Raw genomic sequence first — 18,565 nt, 5'->3', positions numbered from 1 at the left:
CAGCCCTCCCAGCAACTGGAAGAACAAGAGGCAGGAACAGATGCTCCTGCTGAGACAGGCAGCCTGTGCGATTGACTATAATTTTGCAAGTAAAGACAGGACCCAAAGCGTGCTTCCCACTTTGCTTTCACCAGCTACAGCCAAGGTTCCTGGAACCTCACAGCTGGCCTGCTTCGTTTGCTCAGAGAGTGTTCCAGTAAGCCCGTGCGGGTGTCAGCACTCTGAGGTTCTGATCTTACCAAACGAAACAAGAAATCGTTGGCTAACGTTATGCTCAGAAAGGGAATGAAAATTTTTCCGAGGGCAGTTGGAAATGTTCCTCAAACGTGCCAGGAGCACAGTCGGGGCTGAATGGAGTAGAGAGAAGCCTAGAATCCTTAGGATCATAACAATGATCATAATTATTGCTGTTGAATGCTTGTTCCATGCCAGGAATTCTATCAAGGGCTTCACGCACAGCATCACATCAGTCCTTAAGCCACTGGAGTTAAAATTCTGTTTCAGAGATGAGAAAAACGGGGCAGAGAAGGTAAGGGCACCGCTGGAGGCGGCAGCAGAACTTGAATCCAGCCGTGATGCCAGGACCCACATTGCTTCCTGAGTATGCATGACAATGGATGAGCCTGGCAGTCCAGACTTAACTATGTGGTCTGGAGTAAACATTTTCTGTTCCAGACTTTAGAAAAAGATAAAACGTCTGGCTTTAAGAGACATTGCTCCGTGGCCGCCGGAGTGAAGCTGGGGCCTGTTTCTGATGTCTTCCAGAGGGGCTGGGAAACTTGTTTGGAGAAACCAGATGAGTTTTCCAAAGTTTTCAACAATGCAAACAATGCAGAATCCAGAAGTGGCTGATGGCTGTAGCACTCCAAAAGCAGAAACAGGAAGCTCACACACTTAACAGGGCACTTTTCCCATACCATGAGACAACAGCTGAAGGAAGCCTGGGGGTTACCTAATAGTGCTTGTTTGAAAGGAGGAAAAACTAACTGCTCCAAACGCAGACCTGAAGAGAACTTTTGGGGACTTCTTTTCTGCTCCACCAAGAGGGCTTCGAAGTATCCACAGCTTGCTTCTGCAAACCTCACCCAACCACCCTGTTTCTAGAAGAGGAATGCTTTTTCTCTGTCTTTCACATCTGTCTTAAGTGGTCAGATGCTGCCCACATGCAGATTCCCCTGTGGCACGCTTGCAGGAAACCCCGGGAGAGAATCTCTTGAATGATCCCACTCACTCAAGGACTGAGGGAACTGGGGTGACACAAAACCAGAAAAAAGAAGGTTGGAGAGAGAAGCCAGCCTGCTTGATGAGCTTCCTTCTCTTAATCGCTTGTGTGTGTGTGTGTGTGTGTGTGTGTGTGTGTGTGTGTGAGAGAGAGAGAGAGAGAGAGAGAGAGAGAGAGAGAGAGAGAGAGAGAAAGAATGTGGAAACAGTTTTAAAAGATGCTATTAATTATATGACTGACAGATATGGTGGTAGATTCATAGCAAGAGAGATCATAGAGAGAGAAATGAATTTTTCAAAAACTGAACTTCAAACTTAGCCTAAACTCACCACATCTAACCATAATCTCACCCAAACCTCTCCAAGACTAAAGTAAATCACAAGCGTTCAGAGAAGGGAATTCAAAATCTCATTCACTGAACAGGGATTCTTCTAGTGATTCTGTATGCTGGGAGCTGTGTTACTGGGGTCAGGACAAATAAACAGGTCACATGCTGTCACAATCCCAGCAGAAGCTATGTTCCAATGGAGAAGCCAGACCTTGGACAAGTCAACCCCAAGCTCAATGAGTCATGAGAGAAACACAAGGTGTGGTGGGATCCAAGAGCTCATTCTAGCTGCAAGCCTTGGCTCTGCCAGCTCCTACTGAATGTAGTCTCAGCTGGGAACAAAAGGATGCACTGGGAACTAATTAACCAAGCTGCAAGGTGCACAGTCAGGAAATTCACCTCAAAATAAAGCATAAGTCATGCTGGCTCAAGAGAACACATTTCCTTCATCACTAGATAGAGCAAAACGCAGTCTCTTTCCTTTGTACAAAACAATCACATCTGTGATGTCCATCGTTAAACGTCCTTGGATAGGATCATAAATCCTTGAACTTTATTTACTTGGTCAAAAAGGAATGGAAACTCACCACAACACGGAAAGAATGTAAGAGCTTGGGGGTGGGGGGATGAGGATATGTGCTGCAAAATGATGCCCTGGACACCATGTGACTGTAACTCTCGTTAGCTCATGTGTGTGTGGTTAGCTGCACAAGACTGGGCCTGCCAGCATTTCGTCACAGGTAGAGCAGATGATAATGCGGCCCTGCCCCTCCCTAAGGAACTATCAGTAGTCCCTGGTTGCTGGGAGACAGGGAGTTACTTTCTTCAGTGGTGTAGCCACTCACAAGTTGCTGCTGTCCCAGTAAATAATCTCCCATCCATGCTCATGTGAGCGACTATAACTAAACTCCACAAGTCACATACAAAAACAGACTTGAGAGCAACAGGGGACTCAGTAGGAAGAAGAAAGACTTCCGCAGAAGACAGAATAGGAATGAGAGGAGGGAACCGGGAGGGGTAAAAATGACTCAAAATCATTATATGTACATATGAGACAGTCAACAAAAATTTTAAACCCTGAAGGCCTCTCTCTAAAGCTAAATCAGGGCCCCGTGGGTGCTAATGAAAAATGAAGACACAGACACGAGTTCTGGAGGTATAATCTAGGATTCTAATCCTCAGAGTACACCAATTAGCTCTGACCTTGACTTGTAGTGAACTTAGGAAAAATCATTAAAACTTTACTATGGTTAGGGGAAAAAGTATAGTAATGCTAACCACGAAGTTAATGTGAATGCTGGACAAGATAATGGAGCTGAAAACACTTCACACACATTAAAACACTCCAGTGGAAAAATGTAATAGGAAGGGGAAGCCTGCCATCTCCCTTGGGAGTCATCATCTCAGAGCTTACAGGGATAGATGCGCATCCAAGGTCAGGGTAATTCTCTTTTAATGGATCACTGCAGAGAAGTGGTCCTCGTGTGGGGGCAGCTCCAGCAGCGCAGAGATGGGCTGCAAGTTGTACGTTTCTAGTAATAAGGTGCTCAAGCATGCAAAAGATGAGCCCAGGAGCTATCACTTATCAGTCATAACAAGTTTAATATTATTCCTCAATGGTTTCTCCTTTTGTGGAAGAGAAAAAGGATACATTTGAAGCTACTGGGATTGAGAAAAAACATAGACCTCAAATTGTGATGAATCTCCCACAAAGCCTCACTATGAGGTGCAGCTTCTCAGAAAAAAAGCTGGAGGGTGTGGCTCAGCAAAATAAGAAATTAGCTTTGTGTCTCTGGCTTCGTCCTATATTGAGTCTCAAATCATATGTCTACCAGATTGGTAGATACTCTCTGGGGCCTTACACATCACAGCAGACATTGCTACAATGGCAATATAGATCTAACTGAACTCAAATCTGCACAGAAATCTAGAACTTGTGCTGGAGAGGGAAGGACCAGATTCCCATCTCTAATGGATGGATCATGATTGGGCTTAAGTCAGTCACTGCGGCCTGAGTTTCCTTGCCCGTCATGTGAGCCCATTGGTCCAATGAAAGAAAAGAGGAGTCCACCAAAGCCCTCTGGGAAAGGTGTTTCTCCATTTTAAAAGAGAGGTGTTTGTGACTAAAGCATCCCTTCTGCTGATGAACACTGGCATAGTTTTTATGCTTGGAGCTGTGGGTGTCATTTGGGCAGCATGAGGAAGACAACGGCCATCAGACGACAACAAGAACAGCGGTGCACAGTTGGGAAAAGAGTGCCACGAGTCTTGGCAATATCACCGCGCTCCTGAGGCCACCTGCTCCCATGTTTCTTACTGTGGGGGGAGTTATTCACAGAGATGCCTGCCTAGATGCCTGACAAATATGGATCCAGATACAGGCGGTGGATAACAAGCATGTGGTTTGCTGCCTCGATGGGGTGTAGCTTCTAGTGGGTTGTGATAGTGGTGACACATCCCTATCCCACCTGCCAAAGGAGATGCATCTGAGGAAGAGAGGATAAGGAGAATGCTGTCATCACGATGGGGCAGATACTCTTCACTTTTCTTTCTTGGATTGGATACGGTGGCCGACAATAGGCCATTTGGAGCAGGTGCTGCCTATACCATTTGGTAAGTTTTTTTTTTTAACCTTCTGTTTCTTCAGAATCTGCCTTCCTTTGCCACTCTGACACATGCTTCTAAAATTCAAGTCACTTCTTAGATTCCCCTGATTCCCTTCTGCCATGGGCTATTGCAGAGCAGATATGATTACCAAGAAGCGTCAGTATCTGGAGAAGTTTTATACAACCCAAAAGGAAGGCCGCCAAAGGAGGCTTGGTTTAGCTCATATCACTACGAGGAACTTTGACCACACTCATCAGATCGTGTTTTTCACACAGAGCTAGTGGGGTTCTGAGAAATCCAACAAATAAGGACCTCAAAGAACAAGGAATGCTGCAAACACAGTTAATGCTGGACACGGATGGGCTCAAGAGGCTCGGAACAGATGGGATCCCCTTTGTATATGCCTTCACTAGATTGTGGGTGTCTCTTCCATCACACAGGACACATGTAATTAAATAAGGGCTCATCTTTGTTTAGTGTCTGTCTCTTAGACACAGCTGCTTTCAGGAAGTCCCGACGAGACTGAGCTTTGCATCTCAAGTCACATCCTCACTGTCTAGCAGATACGGTAGTTTCACACATCTTGTTAACACAACCCATGGAACATATGACCATTGACTTTGCTCAGAATCCCAAAGGTCAGGCTAGGTTGCTCTGGGTCTTTTGTTTCAGTTGCCCCATAAGTGAGAAAAGATCCAAAACACACCAAATAAGAGAAGCAAGAAAGTGAGCATCTCTAACACAGCAACAGTCCCCAAAAGGTATAGTCACCTACACCATTTCCTATCGTGCCACGAATGTACTGTTCCTTTGGCTTCTTCCCTGTTTACAGTCCGGGTATTCTGAGAACAGTCATCCAGTGTTTAATAAACTCTATTATTTCAAAGAGGAGAAATGGACAAAGACTTGCCTAGGAGTCGGAAGGCCTGGGTTTAACTAGCTGGTTGTGTGACCTTGGGAAAATCACTTGAATCCTTGAGGTTTCCTTCCTTTAGCTATCAAAGACAAGGGGCCTATATACTTTTCAGCACTTTTTTCTAAGATGGTAGCATCTTTGGCTTGCGGTGTCTAGGCCACAGTCACTTTTCTATTAGCGTCTTCCTTCTCTTTCTGCATTTCTGCATCTTCTAAGCCATATTTTGGTGCTTCTGTGGGGACCCGGTTCAGCTTGCACCTTTCAAGTTGACTCTCAGTACTAGAAAATCAGACAACACCTCTCTCACCTGTCTCCAGTGCTGTGATTGAGTTACCCCACCAAAAGCATTGAGTCCCACACCGCAGTCCTCTGCCAGCTGAGATGCATTCTCATGCCTCGGGAAACAGCAGAACTAGGAAGCCTGAGCCAATACGGAGCCTTCTTAGATAAGAAGAAGTGCAAGCTCTGAGAAGATTGGTGAGCATTCCGAAGAATATGGTTTCAACGGCTGGGGTCAACCAGCAACAGGAGACACCGATAAAGGCGAAAGTTAGCCCAGGTAATAATAGCACCCTGTAGTTGTATTCACGTGCTTCAGCCTGACCAGGGAGGAAAAAAAAAAAAAAAAAAAAAAAAAAAAAAAAAAAAAAAAAAAAAAAAAAAAAAAAACCTACTTTCACATCAGCAAGGGAAGGTGCAGAGGTCAAGGGGAGGCAGAGGGATTATTATCCTAGGTGGTTCACACAGTATTGGACAGATAAAGCCCATAGCCCAAGGTCACACAATTAGGCTTTCACAGGTTGGGAATTAGAGCAGAGCGCCCTAATCTTACCTAGGGGCTATTTCTAATAGACTCTCCATGGAGCCTTTTGTTGATACCTCAGTTCTATCTTATCTTACCTGCCCAGGTAGTGAGTCTACTTTTTCCCTTGGGGATGAGTAGTGGGAAATTTGAGTGGCCAGAGAGGGTTGGCTAGGCTGAGCCTAGAATTCGGCTTTCGTGACTGGGATGCCATGCACTGGGGCAGTCTGGAATGCTGCCGCTGCTTTTACATTTGGGACACACAGAGGAGCGCCCGGTGGCAGCTGAGAATGCAGAGGCTCCGGGGCTGATAAAAGTTGTAATTAACATCACGTACAACCCTTTCATCTTCAAAGGCTCTCCTCCCATTAGCCAGTTATTTCTCCTATCACCCTCACGGGTGAGGCATCGCTTTTTTTGTCTTCTCAGTTTGCAGATGGAGGAGATGTGAAGGAAGGGCCCTTTGCCAGGAAGTCTGGCCTTGGTTCAAACAGGAGATTCCTGGCTCCAAGCATCTAGCTTGACATGGGGTGATGGGAAAACAGAATGCGCATGAATCAAAAGAGAAGGCACAAGTCACTGAACCTGTCCTCTGGGGTAAAAGACTATTTTTATACTGTTCTGGAAGGGGGCAGGATCACCAGTATGGCTCCTTATGTAGGCTCAAGACTGGCGAAACAGGCAGGAGATCATACACGACTTTCACAAACATAAACTAGAGAAGCCTGGTGCTCTAGTATAGTGACACTGGTATGACAAGGGGGAGCCAATCCTCTCTGTCCACAGCAGACATCACTAACAGATCACAGCATTCTTTGTGTACAGATTAGGGTTTTAAACACAGAACCCCAGGCAGCCTCTATGATCAGTAATAAATGTCATACGAACAGAAACCAACCTGTGACTGATGCCACCCTTCATTCCAGTTGTCAATTGCACAGCTCACTAGAATGAAGTGTGGTTTGTCACCTCGTTTTTTTATAGCCGAGGAAACAGAAACTGATAAAAGAAGGACCATGCCCACAGTCGCTCTGTGACCGAGGTGAAGAGCTATCTGCTGTCTGCACGTGGGTTCCCACTTCTTCTAGAGTAACACAACGTCTGTGTGACTGGTTGGAAGTACAGATGGCAGAGCCATGGTCAACAGCTAAGGGCACGAATGTGACATGGGGCATGAATTTATCTGGGATTTCTTTTCAACCAGAGGTTGGTGAGTTTCGAATGGGTATGAGCTGGGGACAAGCAGAAAGGGGCAGCCTGACTGAAAACCTTCAGTGACCGGTAAAAGGCTGGAAGCAGATTGGGTATTCAACCTCTGAGCCACTTCGAAAACCTCTGCCGTAACACAGTATTTGTAATTTCTTTTTTTTCCCCACTGAGCAATAATTTCTCTGGATTGATAAGAAGAAAAAATTAACAAAGATCTTGAAATCTCTTGGTAGAAACAGTGAAATGTGTTGTACGGTGCCTTACTTAAGTTTGTATCTTATATACATGTATAATATGTGTAAGGTGTGCATGTATGTTATTATCACCATTTCACTTTATGTGTATGGGTGATTTGCCTGTGTGTCTGTCTATGTACCATACCTGAGCTTGGTACCCTCAGAGCCCTTGGAGCTAGAACCGCTTACTGACAGTTGGGAGCTAGCATGTGGTACTGAGAAAAGAACCTGGATCCTCTGGAAGAGCAGCCACTGCTCTTAACCTCTGAGCCACCATTTCAGACAATATGTGCATGTATTATAGTGCGTGTTTTACTGAGTTCATGGATCATTTTGCAGTGACATGCTGCAAAGGCTCCTCGAGGGAGGCTGAGAAACCCAGAATGCTCACGAAGCTCTGAGAGCAAAGGACATAGTTGTTTCTTCTCTTCGGGAGTTGGATTTCCAGGCCCTTTGGGACAATATTGTTTGAATCATCACTTGAAGTAAGGAGTGTTTCCATCCTGCCCATGGTCCCAGGGCTGGTTTTCTTCAGTGGAAGCCGTGAGTCTTGGAGGCACTGCTAACTTCTCTGTCCTGGACCACTGCACCTGCCCACTTCCAAGAGGAGGGAGAATTTGGTGGCGCACAAGGAGGGAAGCACCTTGTCCCTAGGAGTTACTGTTGCCTGCTGGTGTTTATGAAGTGCAGATGGGTCATTGTGCTTTTTCTGGCATGGATTAATAATTCACTTCTGACATTTAATCTACACTGGGCACCACTTTTCAGGACTGTACGAGCTTAGTATTATAGTAGTGTTTTTGTTTCCCTCGAGTTTTATGAAGCATGGGTATCAGTGAACTCAGAGTGATGACCTTACAGAGCGGGAGTTCTGGAATGAACTGTGGAGGTCCCCTAGAGTCATGTCTCTCCTTTCACACATGGCAAGAGTGGGGATAGTGTGGGGGAAGCATTGTAGAGTGAAGAAGTCCCCGGAACAGAAGAGAAGACTCATTTCTGTACTGGGGGCACTTCTGTATGCCGTGGATCTTATTCTAGGCACAACTGCCTGAGCTCAACTTGGGAGAAAGAGAGTGAACCAAAATCTCAAATCTCTCTTGTTTCTCAGCCATGAGGTCTCCAACACCACCACCTCCTCCCAAGACAAACTCCAGCAACAAATGTCTGGTTACACAGGGAAGCTCCTTGATCTGGAACCCATCAGTGGGAAGAAACAGCACTCATTCTCTCTACCCCACCACACATTTTTAACACAGGGACCCAAAAGCCAACATCTCTACTCAGAGTGTTGCTGAGAACAGGGTTTCAGTGCTGGAGGTTCACTATATACAAGGTCAGATTGTAAGGTAAGGACCGAGTCACAGATGTAGCCAGACCTAAAGGAAACCAAGAGGCCTACCCTACTAGACAAAACCTAATGGGTTTTTTATCCTCCTGGCCTTGCCCAACACATTAAACCTTAAGAAAGGTTTACTTAAGATGAAGAGGCTGCCCAGAAAAGAAACTTCAAGGAGTTTGAGATTTGCTGCAAGACACCCTGGGAGGCATGGGGTTTGGGTAGGATGGTGGGGGTGGGGGTCCTATGGGCCGAAAAGAAAAGGCAAAGTTGAAAATAATATAACCAGAACTTACCAAAAGGATCTCAAATAGTTATTGATGGTGATTTCTTCCAGATTAACTCCAGGAATTTTATTGAGTTAACTGTCTAAATATTTAATGAGAGCTTACTGTAGTTGGGGAAATATGCCATAGCGGGGAGCTGCAGTATCTGCAGACATGTTCATGAGGCATGAGTTTTCTGTCAGGAGCTTTGAAGATACGTAGCTACAGATAAAGAGCATTTCTTTTGCTTCTTTTTTAAGTTAAATCTTATTATTTTATGCATATTGCACACCCATGTAATGTATGTGCATGTTTCTGTGTGTTCAGTGCATGTGCACATGGAAACAGGAAGACAGCCTCACGTCGGTTCTTAGAAGTGCTGCACCCTGCTTTTTGGAGAGAGGCTCTCCCACTGACCTGGAGTTGTCAAATAGACTTGGTTGACCACCCGAGACCCTCAGAGATCTTGTCTTCCCGGCACTGGGGACTGTAAGTGTGCACTGCCACTCCTGGCTTTTCACGAGAAAGCTGAGGACTAGGCTTAGAGCCTTGTGTTTTCCAGGCAAGCGTTCTACTGACTGAACCATCATCCTAAGTGGATTTTTAATGAATGATCAGGAGGTTCAACTAGCGGGCAGCAGAGGAAGTGAGCACACTTAGGAGTGGCTAAATGGAGGAGCCTGACTTCTCGGGAGTCACGAGAAGGAGTAGCCCCATCGCAGAGATCCAGTGCAAAGACAAACTGTTGGCAGAGTTCCTCGCCAACCTCACCCATGCGTGCATGACCTGTACTCTTTGGACTGCCCTGAGTCCATGCCCTCCCTTGGCTGGTGGAGAGACCCCACGACTCTCTGGTAGCTACATAAATGACATTGATGCAAATGGTCCTCTCTAGGCTTCAGGTTGGAACTCATCTCTGTTGGCCTTAGCTTTCCCGACAGGGTGCAAACATCTGTGCCTGACATACTATGTTTTTTTTCTTTTGGAACCTACAGAGATGGGGTCAGGATTGTAGTGAAATGACTGTAAAGGCCAAGGGCAAGCGCCAGCTGCATGTACCCACTCGTCTCCCTTGCGTATTAGTTAGGGAAGTGAACACTTGCAAAAAGGTATCACTATTATCCTTTTTTAAAAATGAAGTAAGGAACAGTGCCACCTAGGTCGTGGCTTGGGGGTAGGTGCTTATGGGAGGCGCTGCAGACCTGCTTGATAGTAAAGAGATACAGGACATTAAAACAGGGGGAATCCTGAATGAGTTTTTGTCATGGGGCCAGAGGCCTACAGCCCTTCCTACAGACTAAGTCACTTGTGCACAAAGTGACTTCTCATCCTGGGTGACTTGTTTCTCAGCTGGAGGGCCCCAGGGCAAAGGATCTTATTCCCTGAGCGATGGTCACCTGCTTCACCAAACTGATCCCAGGTCACTTGGTTTACCACAGAGCTGGGAAGGAGGGCACCTATGAGCTAACTACTCCGAGCCCTAAGTATGTACAACCTAATTCCTGGCAGACTCTTTCCTCAGTGACCTTCCTCCCCACCCTGCGTGCAGAGTCCCTTAAGCAAAGAATTAAGTGTGCTGTTTCTACTCATTTGGTCCTCACTTCGGTTTTCTGTATCCATAGCCACAGTCTTAGATTATGGAAAAATATCAATCAGTAAAGTCCACCTTCGCCCAGGGGAGAAGTAATGAAGAGACTATGAACCAATCCTCTATCACCATCCATTAATTTACCTCACCGAGTCTACACCTCGCCAGCACCTCACCCTCACCACCAGAAAGGGACTAGACTCCCGTTCAGGTATCAGAATAAGTGAGCCACTCAGAGGATGAATGGGGAAAAGTTTTCATCCGGTTATCTTTTCCCTCCCGTTTTTGGCAAGCCCAGTCCTCTCTCTGACATCATGTATTAAAATGAAAGCCAAGGGGCTAGAGAGATAGCTCAGAGGGTAAGAGCACCTTCTGCTCTTTTCGAGGACCAGAGTTCAGTTCCAAGCATCCTATGCGGCCTCACTGTTGGCTGTAACTCCAGACCCAGGGCACCCGACACTCTCTTCTGGACTCCATGGGCATCTGCACTCACAGGACCTGGGTTTGAATCTCAGCCCCCAACACTTTACAACCATGTGGCCTTGGCCCACTTCCTTAAATTCTGTGCCAAGTTACCTCGTGTGAAAAGGGAGAATAAAAGACTGTTTTTGTGATATTGGTGTATCATTTAAACAAGTTAGTGTACAGAAAACAAAGAGGACTTCAGTTCTGCTTATTACAATTATTAACATTGGTAAACCTTCAACCAGCAGGGGCAGCGGCTCTCAACAGGCTTGCACTTCCAGCCGTTGTCAAAAGTACAGATGCTCAAAAAATCACTGCTCTGATGACTGATGCCTCCTCCCTGGGGTTTTGCAATTAACCTTTACTTTCAAAAGCTGAAGACTCGAGGAAGATTCTTGAGACCTGAGTTTTGCAAATCTCCTCCTGGGTGACTCAAGCCATCCCCACCCACTTAGAATCTGTCTGCCCACACTTGCACAAAGGAGGGACACTTGCCCCCAGGAGGGCACACCCAGGCAGCTGGTGCACCCCAACCACATGGAGTTTCTGGCTCTGTGAGTCTGGCCCCCACACTATCATCCCCTCATCCCCATGTTTGTCTCTGAACATTTCAGGGAAAGTGATCCCAGGGAAGGTAGGGCCTGCCCCAGCTGTGAGCAACTTCGTACTGGGCAAGCTCCATGCAAAGGAAGCTGGCGGGGTGTCCTGTAGATTAGCAACTTTGTGGGTATAGTAGTGTCAGTTTGGATAGCAGGTCGTAGAAGATACCAGAATCTTCTGGGAGGTGTTTCTGCCCCTCTCCCTCTTGCTGCCACCTGCCAGAAGCAAGTGTGGGTCAGAGGTTGTGTGGGCCTCTTTCCCAAGGACTCAAGTCTCAGACCAGCAGCTCACAAAGCCAGCCATTACTGGGCAGTGTTTCATTTTGAGGTTTAAGTGTGGGTTTGGTGTCAGCACCCAGCTCGCTTCTCACCCAGCAGCCATTCCCTAACCTGCTCCTTACACTACTGGCCCCAGAGCCAGCAGCCACCAAAACCACAGACGGGCAGACTCTCTGCTTGGGAAGAGGACACAGGAGTCCTACTGTAAGCAGTTGGCCAGCCAAGCCTTCTTCTCACCCTGTGCAGGTCAACAGCAAAGCCGTCAGCACACTGGCATGTACACGTAAACACACTTGCACTCCCAGGGTGTCAGGCAGCCTCTATACACCAGAACTCTTCACTATTTGAGACCTTATTTCGGTTCAACATTTCTGGTCCTCTTTGTGGGCCAGCACGGAGGTCTTGGGACTCAAAAATGGTTGAGATATAATCCCTGATACCAGGGCAGTGTGTGGAGCTGCAGAAGGCAATGGCAGAGGCGGTCTTCCCGTTCCTGCCTAGCTGCCCTGGCTCCCCCAACCCTTGCTGACTAGTTTGGAGCTAGTATGGGTTTTGTTTGTTTGGTTGGTTTGTTTTTGTTTTTGTTTTTAGTTCTGAAGATCAAGTGCGGGACTTCATGCCCGCTAGACAAATACTCTGTCACTGAGTTTCGCACTAGCCCCAGGAGTACTTGTTGGAGAGAAATTTCTACCCGCTAAGAAAGTGAAAAGTGGGCTCAATTTTAAGGACCTTCTTTTTTTTTTAAAAAAAAAAATGCTTGTGTGTCCTCATTTAAGCAAAGGTATGAAAAAAAATTGAGTCATCAGCTTCTTGTTGTGCAAACCCCAAGAATTTCTCTCTGAAGTAGAGAAGATCCCCTTTGAAAACTCCACGGGGCCAGGAAGTAGCTGCCACCTGCTCCAGCTCGCTCTTTCACAAGATCATTTCCCTCTCACGCTCTGGGTGGGGTTGCTAAAATGGAGGTACTGATGAAACCTCATACCTTGTCCCCAACCCCAGGACAGACTGGTGGGGAAACCACTTCTCCTCCCCCCGCTGCCTGTTTATTAGTGGGGCAGAGTCTACCGACTTGAGTGGCCACATGTCCCCTGGAGGTTCTCAGTGGATTTTGATTCAAGATCTGTGACTTCTCTAGAAAGCCATGTCCACCCACTGCCTGGGATTTCAAGACTTCCCCTCAAATGGGGTCTGTATAACTGTCCAAAGAGTCCATAAAAGCGGCTCTCTATGGGTCATTGCTTCCGAAATGCCTGCGGGGGAAACATGAGAACGAGTGTCTGTGGGCTTTTCTTAATTTGCAGGCAAAGGGTGTTGCCCTGACTTGTCTCTTGGGCAAGGAGCAACCTCTCCCTTTTTGCCAAACCTACAAATGAGAGCATGTCTAAAGGGGCAACCGGACTCCGATAAAGGAACTGACTTATTCCTGCAATAAATAACAAGGTTGGTGTGCCTGACAGCTGTGGCTGAGCCCAGAGACAGGGACAGAGGAGGGCGAGGCAGAGCAGTCAAGAGCCTACCGTCTGCTAGAGGGTGGCAAGAGAAGCCATTCACGATCACTTTGCTGACTACAGGGGACTGGAACAGTGAGAGATAACACACTTTTTTCCGGAATCCTCCAAAGGTGGTGAGGGGGTGATGTTAGATGATGGGGTACTCCAACTCTACCCCTATGTTCTTGGGTGAGTCCCGTTAGTTCTGAGTCTCTATTTCTTTATCAAGACAACGGTGTTAGGAAAGTACTAATGTGTATGACTATTGCAAGGCTAGGTAAGAAAACCTAACACTAAACTCCACCTGAATCTGAGCAGAGGGTGGGACTTCTTAAGAACTCCAGATGTTGAGTGGCAATAGTAACTTGCCAGGATTTTAAAATGGGGTACTCCTAACTTTTCAGTGATGTGCTGGAAGCATTACAAGCCCTAAAACAAGATGGATCCCTCTTGAGCCTCAATTTCCCTTAGGGAAATTAGTGTTCATTATTCTTAAACTCAAACTGGGTGTATTGGGCCATAAAATACAAAACTGTGTGTGAAGGGAGGCTGTACTGAAGGTGCTAGAACATTATCATGCCACACCCCCTTTGGCCACGCCCTTCCCCTCAGCTCTTCAGGGGAGATGGTGGGACCCCCACAGTCCTCCAGAGACTGGAGAGTTTCAGGGTTGTCCTCACGCCCTAACAGAGTGGGTGGGGAAATCACCAATCCCTATCTCCCATAGTCTGCTTCCTCTTGGGAAAAAGAAGGGCTTTTTTCCCCCTAAATGATCTTTGAAGTTCCCATCTCTGAGTCTTGGTCAGTGAATCAGGAAATTTTTCTGGAATGAATTTAAGGAGATCTGTCATAGACCAAGAATTTCATGTGGTCCAGCGTCCCCTCCTGTGTAGGGGGAAGTTGGCAGAAATAGAAACTTTTCCCCTCAGCTGCCTGAGTCTCCGACAGCTCATCCCTGCGTTGGAAGGAAGTGGGTGTCCTGTGAGGGAAGGGGAATAACTGAATGAATGAACCAAGTCTAACTTCAGCGGGGATGGAGCTCACTTCCGTACTTCTTCACATGGGAAGACTCTGCCAGGGCTCTAACTGCCAACGGAAAGCGGGATCCAGAAGGCTCTGGGTCAGCCCCAAGATGCTCAAATGCACCCCTCTTTCCCAACAATGGAAGGGAAATTTCTAGCAATGTTCTCTGGGTGTGGAGGAAAGGACACATGTGCCTATGGAGACACCTTCCCTCTGCCTTCTAACCAGAGCCCCCACAGCACAGGGTGCCTGGGGCTGCTTGGTTTATCTGGGGACACTCTTCTACTTTTTGACTTCTGACACAACTCTGGGCAGTTTCTCCTCTCACTGTACCCCTGCCCCACAAAACTTTGCCCAGTCTCGAAGCTTCCCCATCTTCCAAAACCAGTCACTCCTAGAATTTGGGGGGGGGGGGCAGCGATGATGCCTCTTTTCTCGCCCTGCCCTTTTTCCTTCCCTCTGCCTACCCAGACCCACATCCTCTAAGTCAGATCTCATTTTCGAGTCTCGGTTCCTTTCCAACAATTTCACAAAGGCATGAAAGCCAGTCCTAGGCAGTCACTACTATGGCCCTCGGTGGCCCTGCTTCTCCTGATGCCACAAAATGTATACAACAGGTAGGCGAAAACCCCAAGGCAGGAGGGAGCCTGCTGATCTCTAGGACCTGACTCCCCAGGGGTCAGAGGGAACAAGGACCTGGGAGTAGGCTTTTGAGAGCAGCCAGGAGATAGGCTAAGAAAATACAGCCACAGCAAAAAGGTGTGGGTGTCCAACCTTTCTCCTTTTCCGAGAGGCCAGGTCCAGGGCTCTCTGCCCTTCCCCAACCCGTCCTGAATGTTTCTGCCTTCTAGAGGCTCCATTGGAGCTCTGGTTCCCTCTGGAAGCCTCTGCTGTAACCTCTGCTGGTCAGACGACTCTTTGCCTGATGCCTTTTTGTTTTTGTCCAGCACATGCATTCAGATATGCCCTGGGAGTCTAACTCTGGAGGTTCACACCCGGCACCACCCCACCCCTTGCTGTGTGAATACCTCTCTGAGCCTCTGTTCCCTACTCTTAGAGAGAGAGAGAGAGAGAGAGAGAGAGATTAACACTTCTTACCAAATCACCACGAGGATAAAATGTGATAGCATATTTGAAATGTGAACTATCTAACATAGAGCTTGGCACAGTAGTAAAGGGAACCAATAGAGTCCCGCGGCTATTCTTAATACTACTTGTATTGCTTCTGCATCAAAATTCAAAATTTATGGTCTCCACCTAGCATGTCAAAATACCCAGGTTGAGCACCCCCACACTCGAGTAGTTTTAATAAGTTCTTGCTGAGAGGAGCTCACTGTAGGCTGAACTGCCTTCATGACCCAGCCGGCATTTCTTAAAAGAAAAATTAACTGTGCCGGTGTTAAACAAAGCGTTTGTAGAATTATCTGTTCACATATAGACAAAGGAAGGGAATGTTTGGAATTGAGCCATATTGAATACCTGACCCTAACTCCTCCCCTCCACAGCCACCAAAGCCACCAACCTCATTTAGATGGCTTATCATGGTCTCTGCACTAACGCTTGTGTGTTACCCTGATACAGGTCCCCTCTTGCTCTGAAGCTGCCAGGCAGCGAATAGGAACTGTGTTGCCCTTTGACTTTGCCCGCACTGGCAGAACCAGGGGCTGCATGTACTGGACAGCTGGTCTAATAATCATTGCTTCTCTTATGTGCCCACCTTGGCCCAGGCACTCAGAGCGTCAACACAGAACCGGTTCAAGCTCCCACAAGTTAAAGCAGTTGGTGACCACAGCAGACTGAAAGAGCCCCCCCCCCCCAAACCTGTCTAAGCCCGGAACTTACTCTCTTTAGCTTCCCGGGGTTCCTTTCTGAAAAGATCATTGCCAACCCTCTGGCTTGCCACTCCCTGCCACCTTGAGGACTACCCTACAGGTTTCCCCTCCAGCTCTGCCCCAGTCCTTGCCTCTGCGCTGACACCCACGGCAAGCCCAGCCCTGCTTGGGGGAGCCCCTGGGCACCGGAGCCTGTTAGTCCGGACACCGGCTGCGTGCATCCAAAAGTACAGTTACTTTTGCGCCATGTGCTCCGACAAGCGCCAGCGACCTCGCCCAAATTCTGCGGCGGGCAACCTGCCCAGCCAACTTTCTTCTCCCTTTCTCTTTTTTCCTTTCACCAAAGCGGCGCTTCCCAATAACAAACTGTCCAACAGCGTAACCGCAAACCGAGCTTTGCTTTGCTGAGCTCACTTTACTGTATTCCCTACCCGGGCTATCCAACCCAGGGACATCCTGCTAGAGTCCCGGGACACTCTGCGTTCGCATCCTGGTTGCCCAGGCTAGGAGCCACTCACCGATTTGCTGCTGCGCCAGGCTCAGCTGCAAGAGGCAGAGTCCCCAAGCTGCGTGCCACCAACACTTGTCCATGGTGTGCGGGATGGAACCGAGGGATCTAGTTGTCTCTTAAAGAGGGTCGCGGGGAGCGGGGGGCAAGGAAAATGGATGGAACCTGTCACAGGCTGGGGGCCGCTGGGCAATGAGGCCGCCTCGGAAGTTGGCTGCGGTTTTTATTCCAGGCTTTGAAAGAGTGACCTAAGAGGGAGGGAGCGCTCAAAGACACACCCAAAGCAAGGGGGCTGTGACTAAGCAGCCAACGGAGGTTTAAAGACACACCAGCCTGCTTTCGCTGCTGCCTCTGAACTCCTGCCCTGCTCTCTCTGGCAGCTGAGAGTTGCTACCGCCCCCGTTTGCCCATGACCCATCCCCCAGACCACTCCACAGGTTTCCTTCTCTGGCCAGCCCTCCTGCCTTGGGGAGCATTGCCTGGGAGGAGGAGAATGACTGAGTCCCGTGACCTCACCCCTCAGAGTTCAGACTCAAGCCTCTCCTTTGCCTCTAAACTTCTGGGAACCTGGCTGTGGAATGACTGTCCGGGTTTCCCCGGAAGCTGGACATTTCCTAGAGAGGAGCTCAGACAAGAGGGAGATCCTGTTGGGAGAATGGTGCCTTCCAGGCCAGGGTGGGGATTGAAAAGTGGGGAAATTGTGGGCGTGTTCATTCCTCTTTCCCTCTGAGAGAAGTCCAAAAATCTCAGTGGATCTCTGCTCAGGGAAACCTAGTGATGCCAGCTATGGGAATCCCATCTGACTCTACTCTGTCAGCCTCCCGTCCCAGCACGGCACCTCCATCCTTACACCCACTTACCAACACGCTTCGTTCATGGTCTCAAATATCTACTGATCCGTCTACCAGTTCCTTAAATCCTTTTAGGACTCACACATCAATCCACCGTCTTCGTTTATGTGCCCCAACCTAGCCGTACTCCATCCACCACCGATTCTTACGTTCATCCACCCGTACAGTTTTCACCCACCATTCCATCCGCCCATCCTCATATCCCTTACACGCTGATCACTTCTTTCTTGTTTGCATTATTCTCCCTTTGCTGCAAACTTTAACACGCTTCCCTTTATTTCTTACCTGATAACTCTCACAGAGCATTACCATATTCTTCAAGGGAGACATTTCAAGGCTGAAAACAGGGGGAAATCATATTTTAAATCATAATTCCTTATCTTCTCTTATATGCTGTGGTTACAGTTTGGACAACAAAGGCAGTGTTAATTTTTAATATAAAGCACTAAAAGCAAATCCAAATGAACTTCATGCAGAATGGAAAGCATGCCTGTGGCAAGACCCTGAAGGAACCACGCCAGAATTTCTGAGGGAAAGCAATGTCTTTGGATTTATGGGAAGAAAGGGAAAGAGTGAGAGAAATGCACCCAGCCACCTGCCCACCCGTTTATTCATCAACGCATAACGAGTGCCCGTGGGTATCAGGATAAACCAAACCTGCTTTGTCCCCAGGCACTAGCTTACAGTCGCAAGCCAGCTGCTGCCTACAACATGAGATATACTGTAAAATAGAGGCAGGACTGGAAAGACGGTTCAGTGGTAAAGCGCTTGCCACCAAGCATGTGACCCTGCTTTGATCCTTGAAACTCACATGGTGACTCACACAAGTAATTCTCTACCCATCACATGCATGCCATGGCATAAATGACACACACATACATACACATACAAACACACATACACAACACACACATATACATATACATACACACATACATAAACATGTACACACACATACACTACGCAATACATATATATACACATATACACACATGCACACACATACAT

At 47.6% G+C, this 18,565-nt stretch overlaps 1 protein-coding gene across 6 annotated transcripts in view; it reads right to left on the bottom strand.

The window, feature by feature from the left end:
- The window catches only part of Cd44 (CD44 molecule (IN blood group)), an 82,794-nt gene extending 65,744 nt beyond the window's left edge, over positions 1-17,050 (bottom strand). For 2 of the 6 annotated variants that reach the window (XM_050147115.1, XM_050147116.1), the window contains exon 1: positions 16,717-17,050. In XM_050147115.1, the coding sequence (XP_050003072.1) occupies positions 16,717-16,789 (73 nt within the window). In that variant the 5' untranslated portion in view covers positions 16,790-17,050. The remainder of the gene's footprint in view (positions 1-16,716) is intronic. The other 4 variants (XM_050147117.1, XM_050147118.1, XM_050147119.1 and 1 more) reach the window with 4 other exon arrangements.
- Between the last annotated feature and the right edge of the window lie 1,515 nt (positions 17,051-18,565).

This window comes from Alexandromys fortis, unplaced genomic scaffold, assembly GCF_014885135.2.
Source record: "Alexandromys fortis isolate MF-2015 unplaced genomic scaffold, M_Fortis_MF-2015_v1.1 scaffold_12, whole genome shotgun sequence".
In the NCBI taxonomy this organism is placed as follows: domain Eukaryota; kingdom Metazoa; phylum Chordata; class Mammalia; order Rodentia; family Cricetidae; genus Alexandromys; species Alexandromys fortis.
The sequence above is the reverse complement of the archived record's forward strand: the minus strand, read 5'-3'. Positions and strand labels throughout refer to the sequence as shown.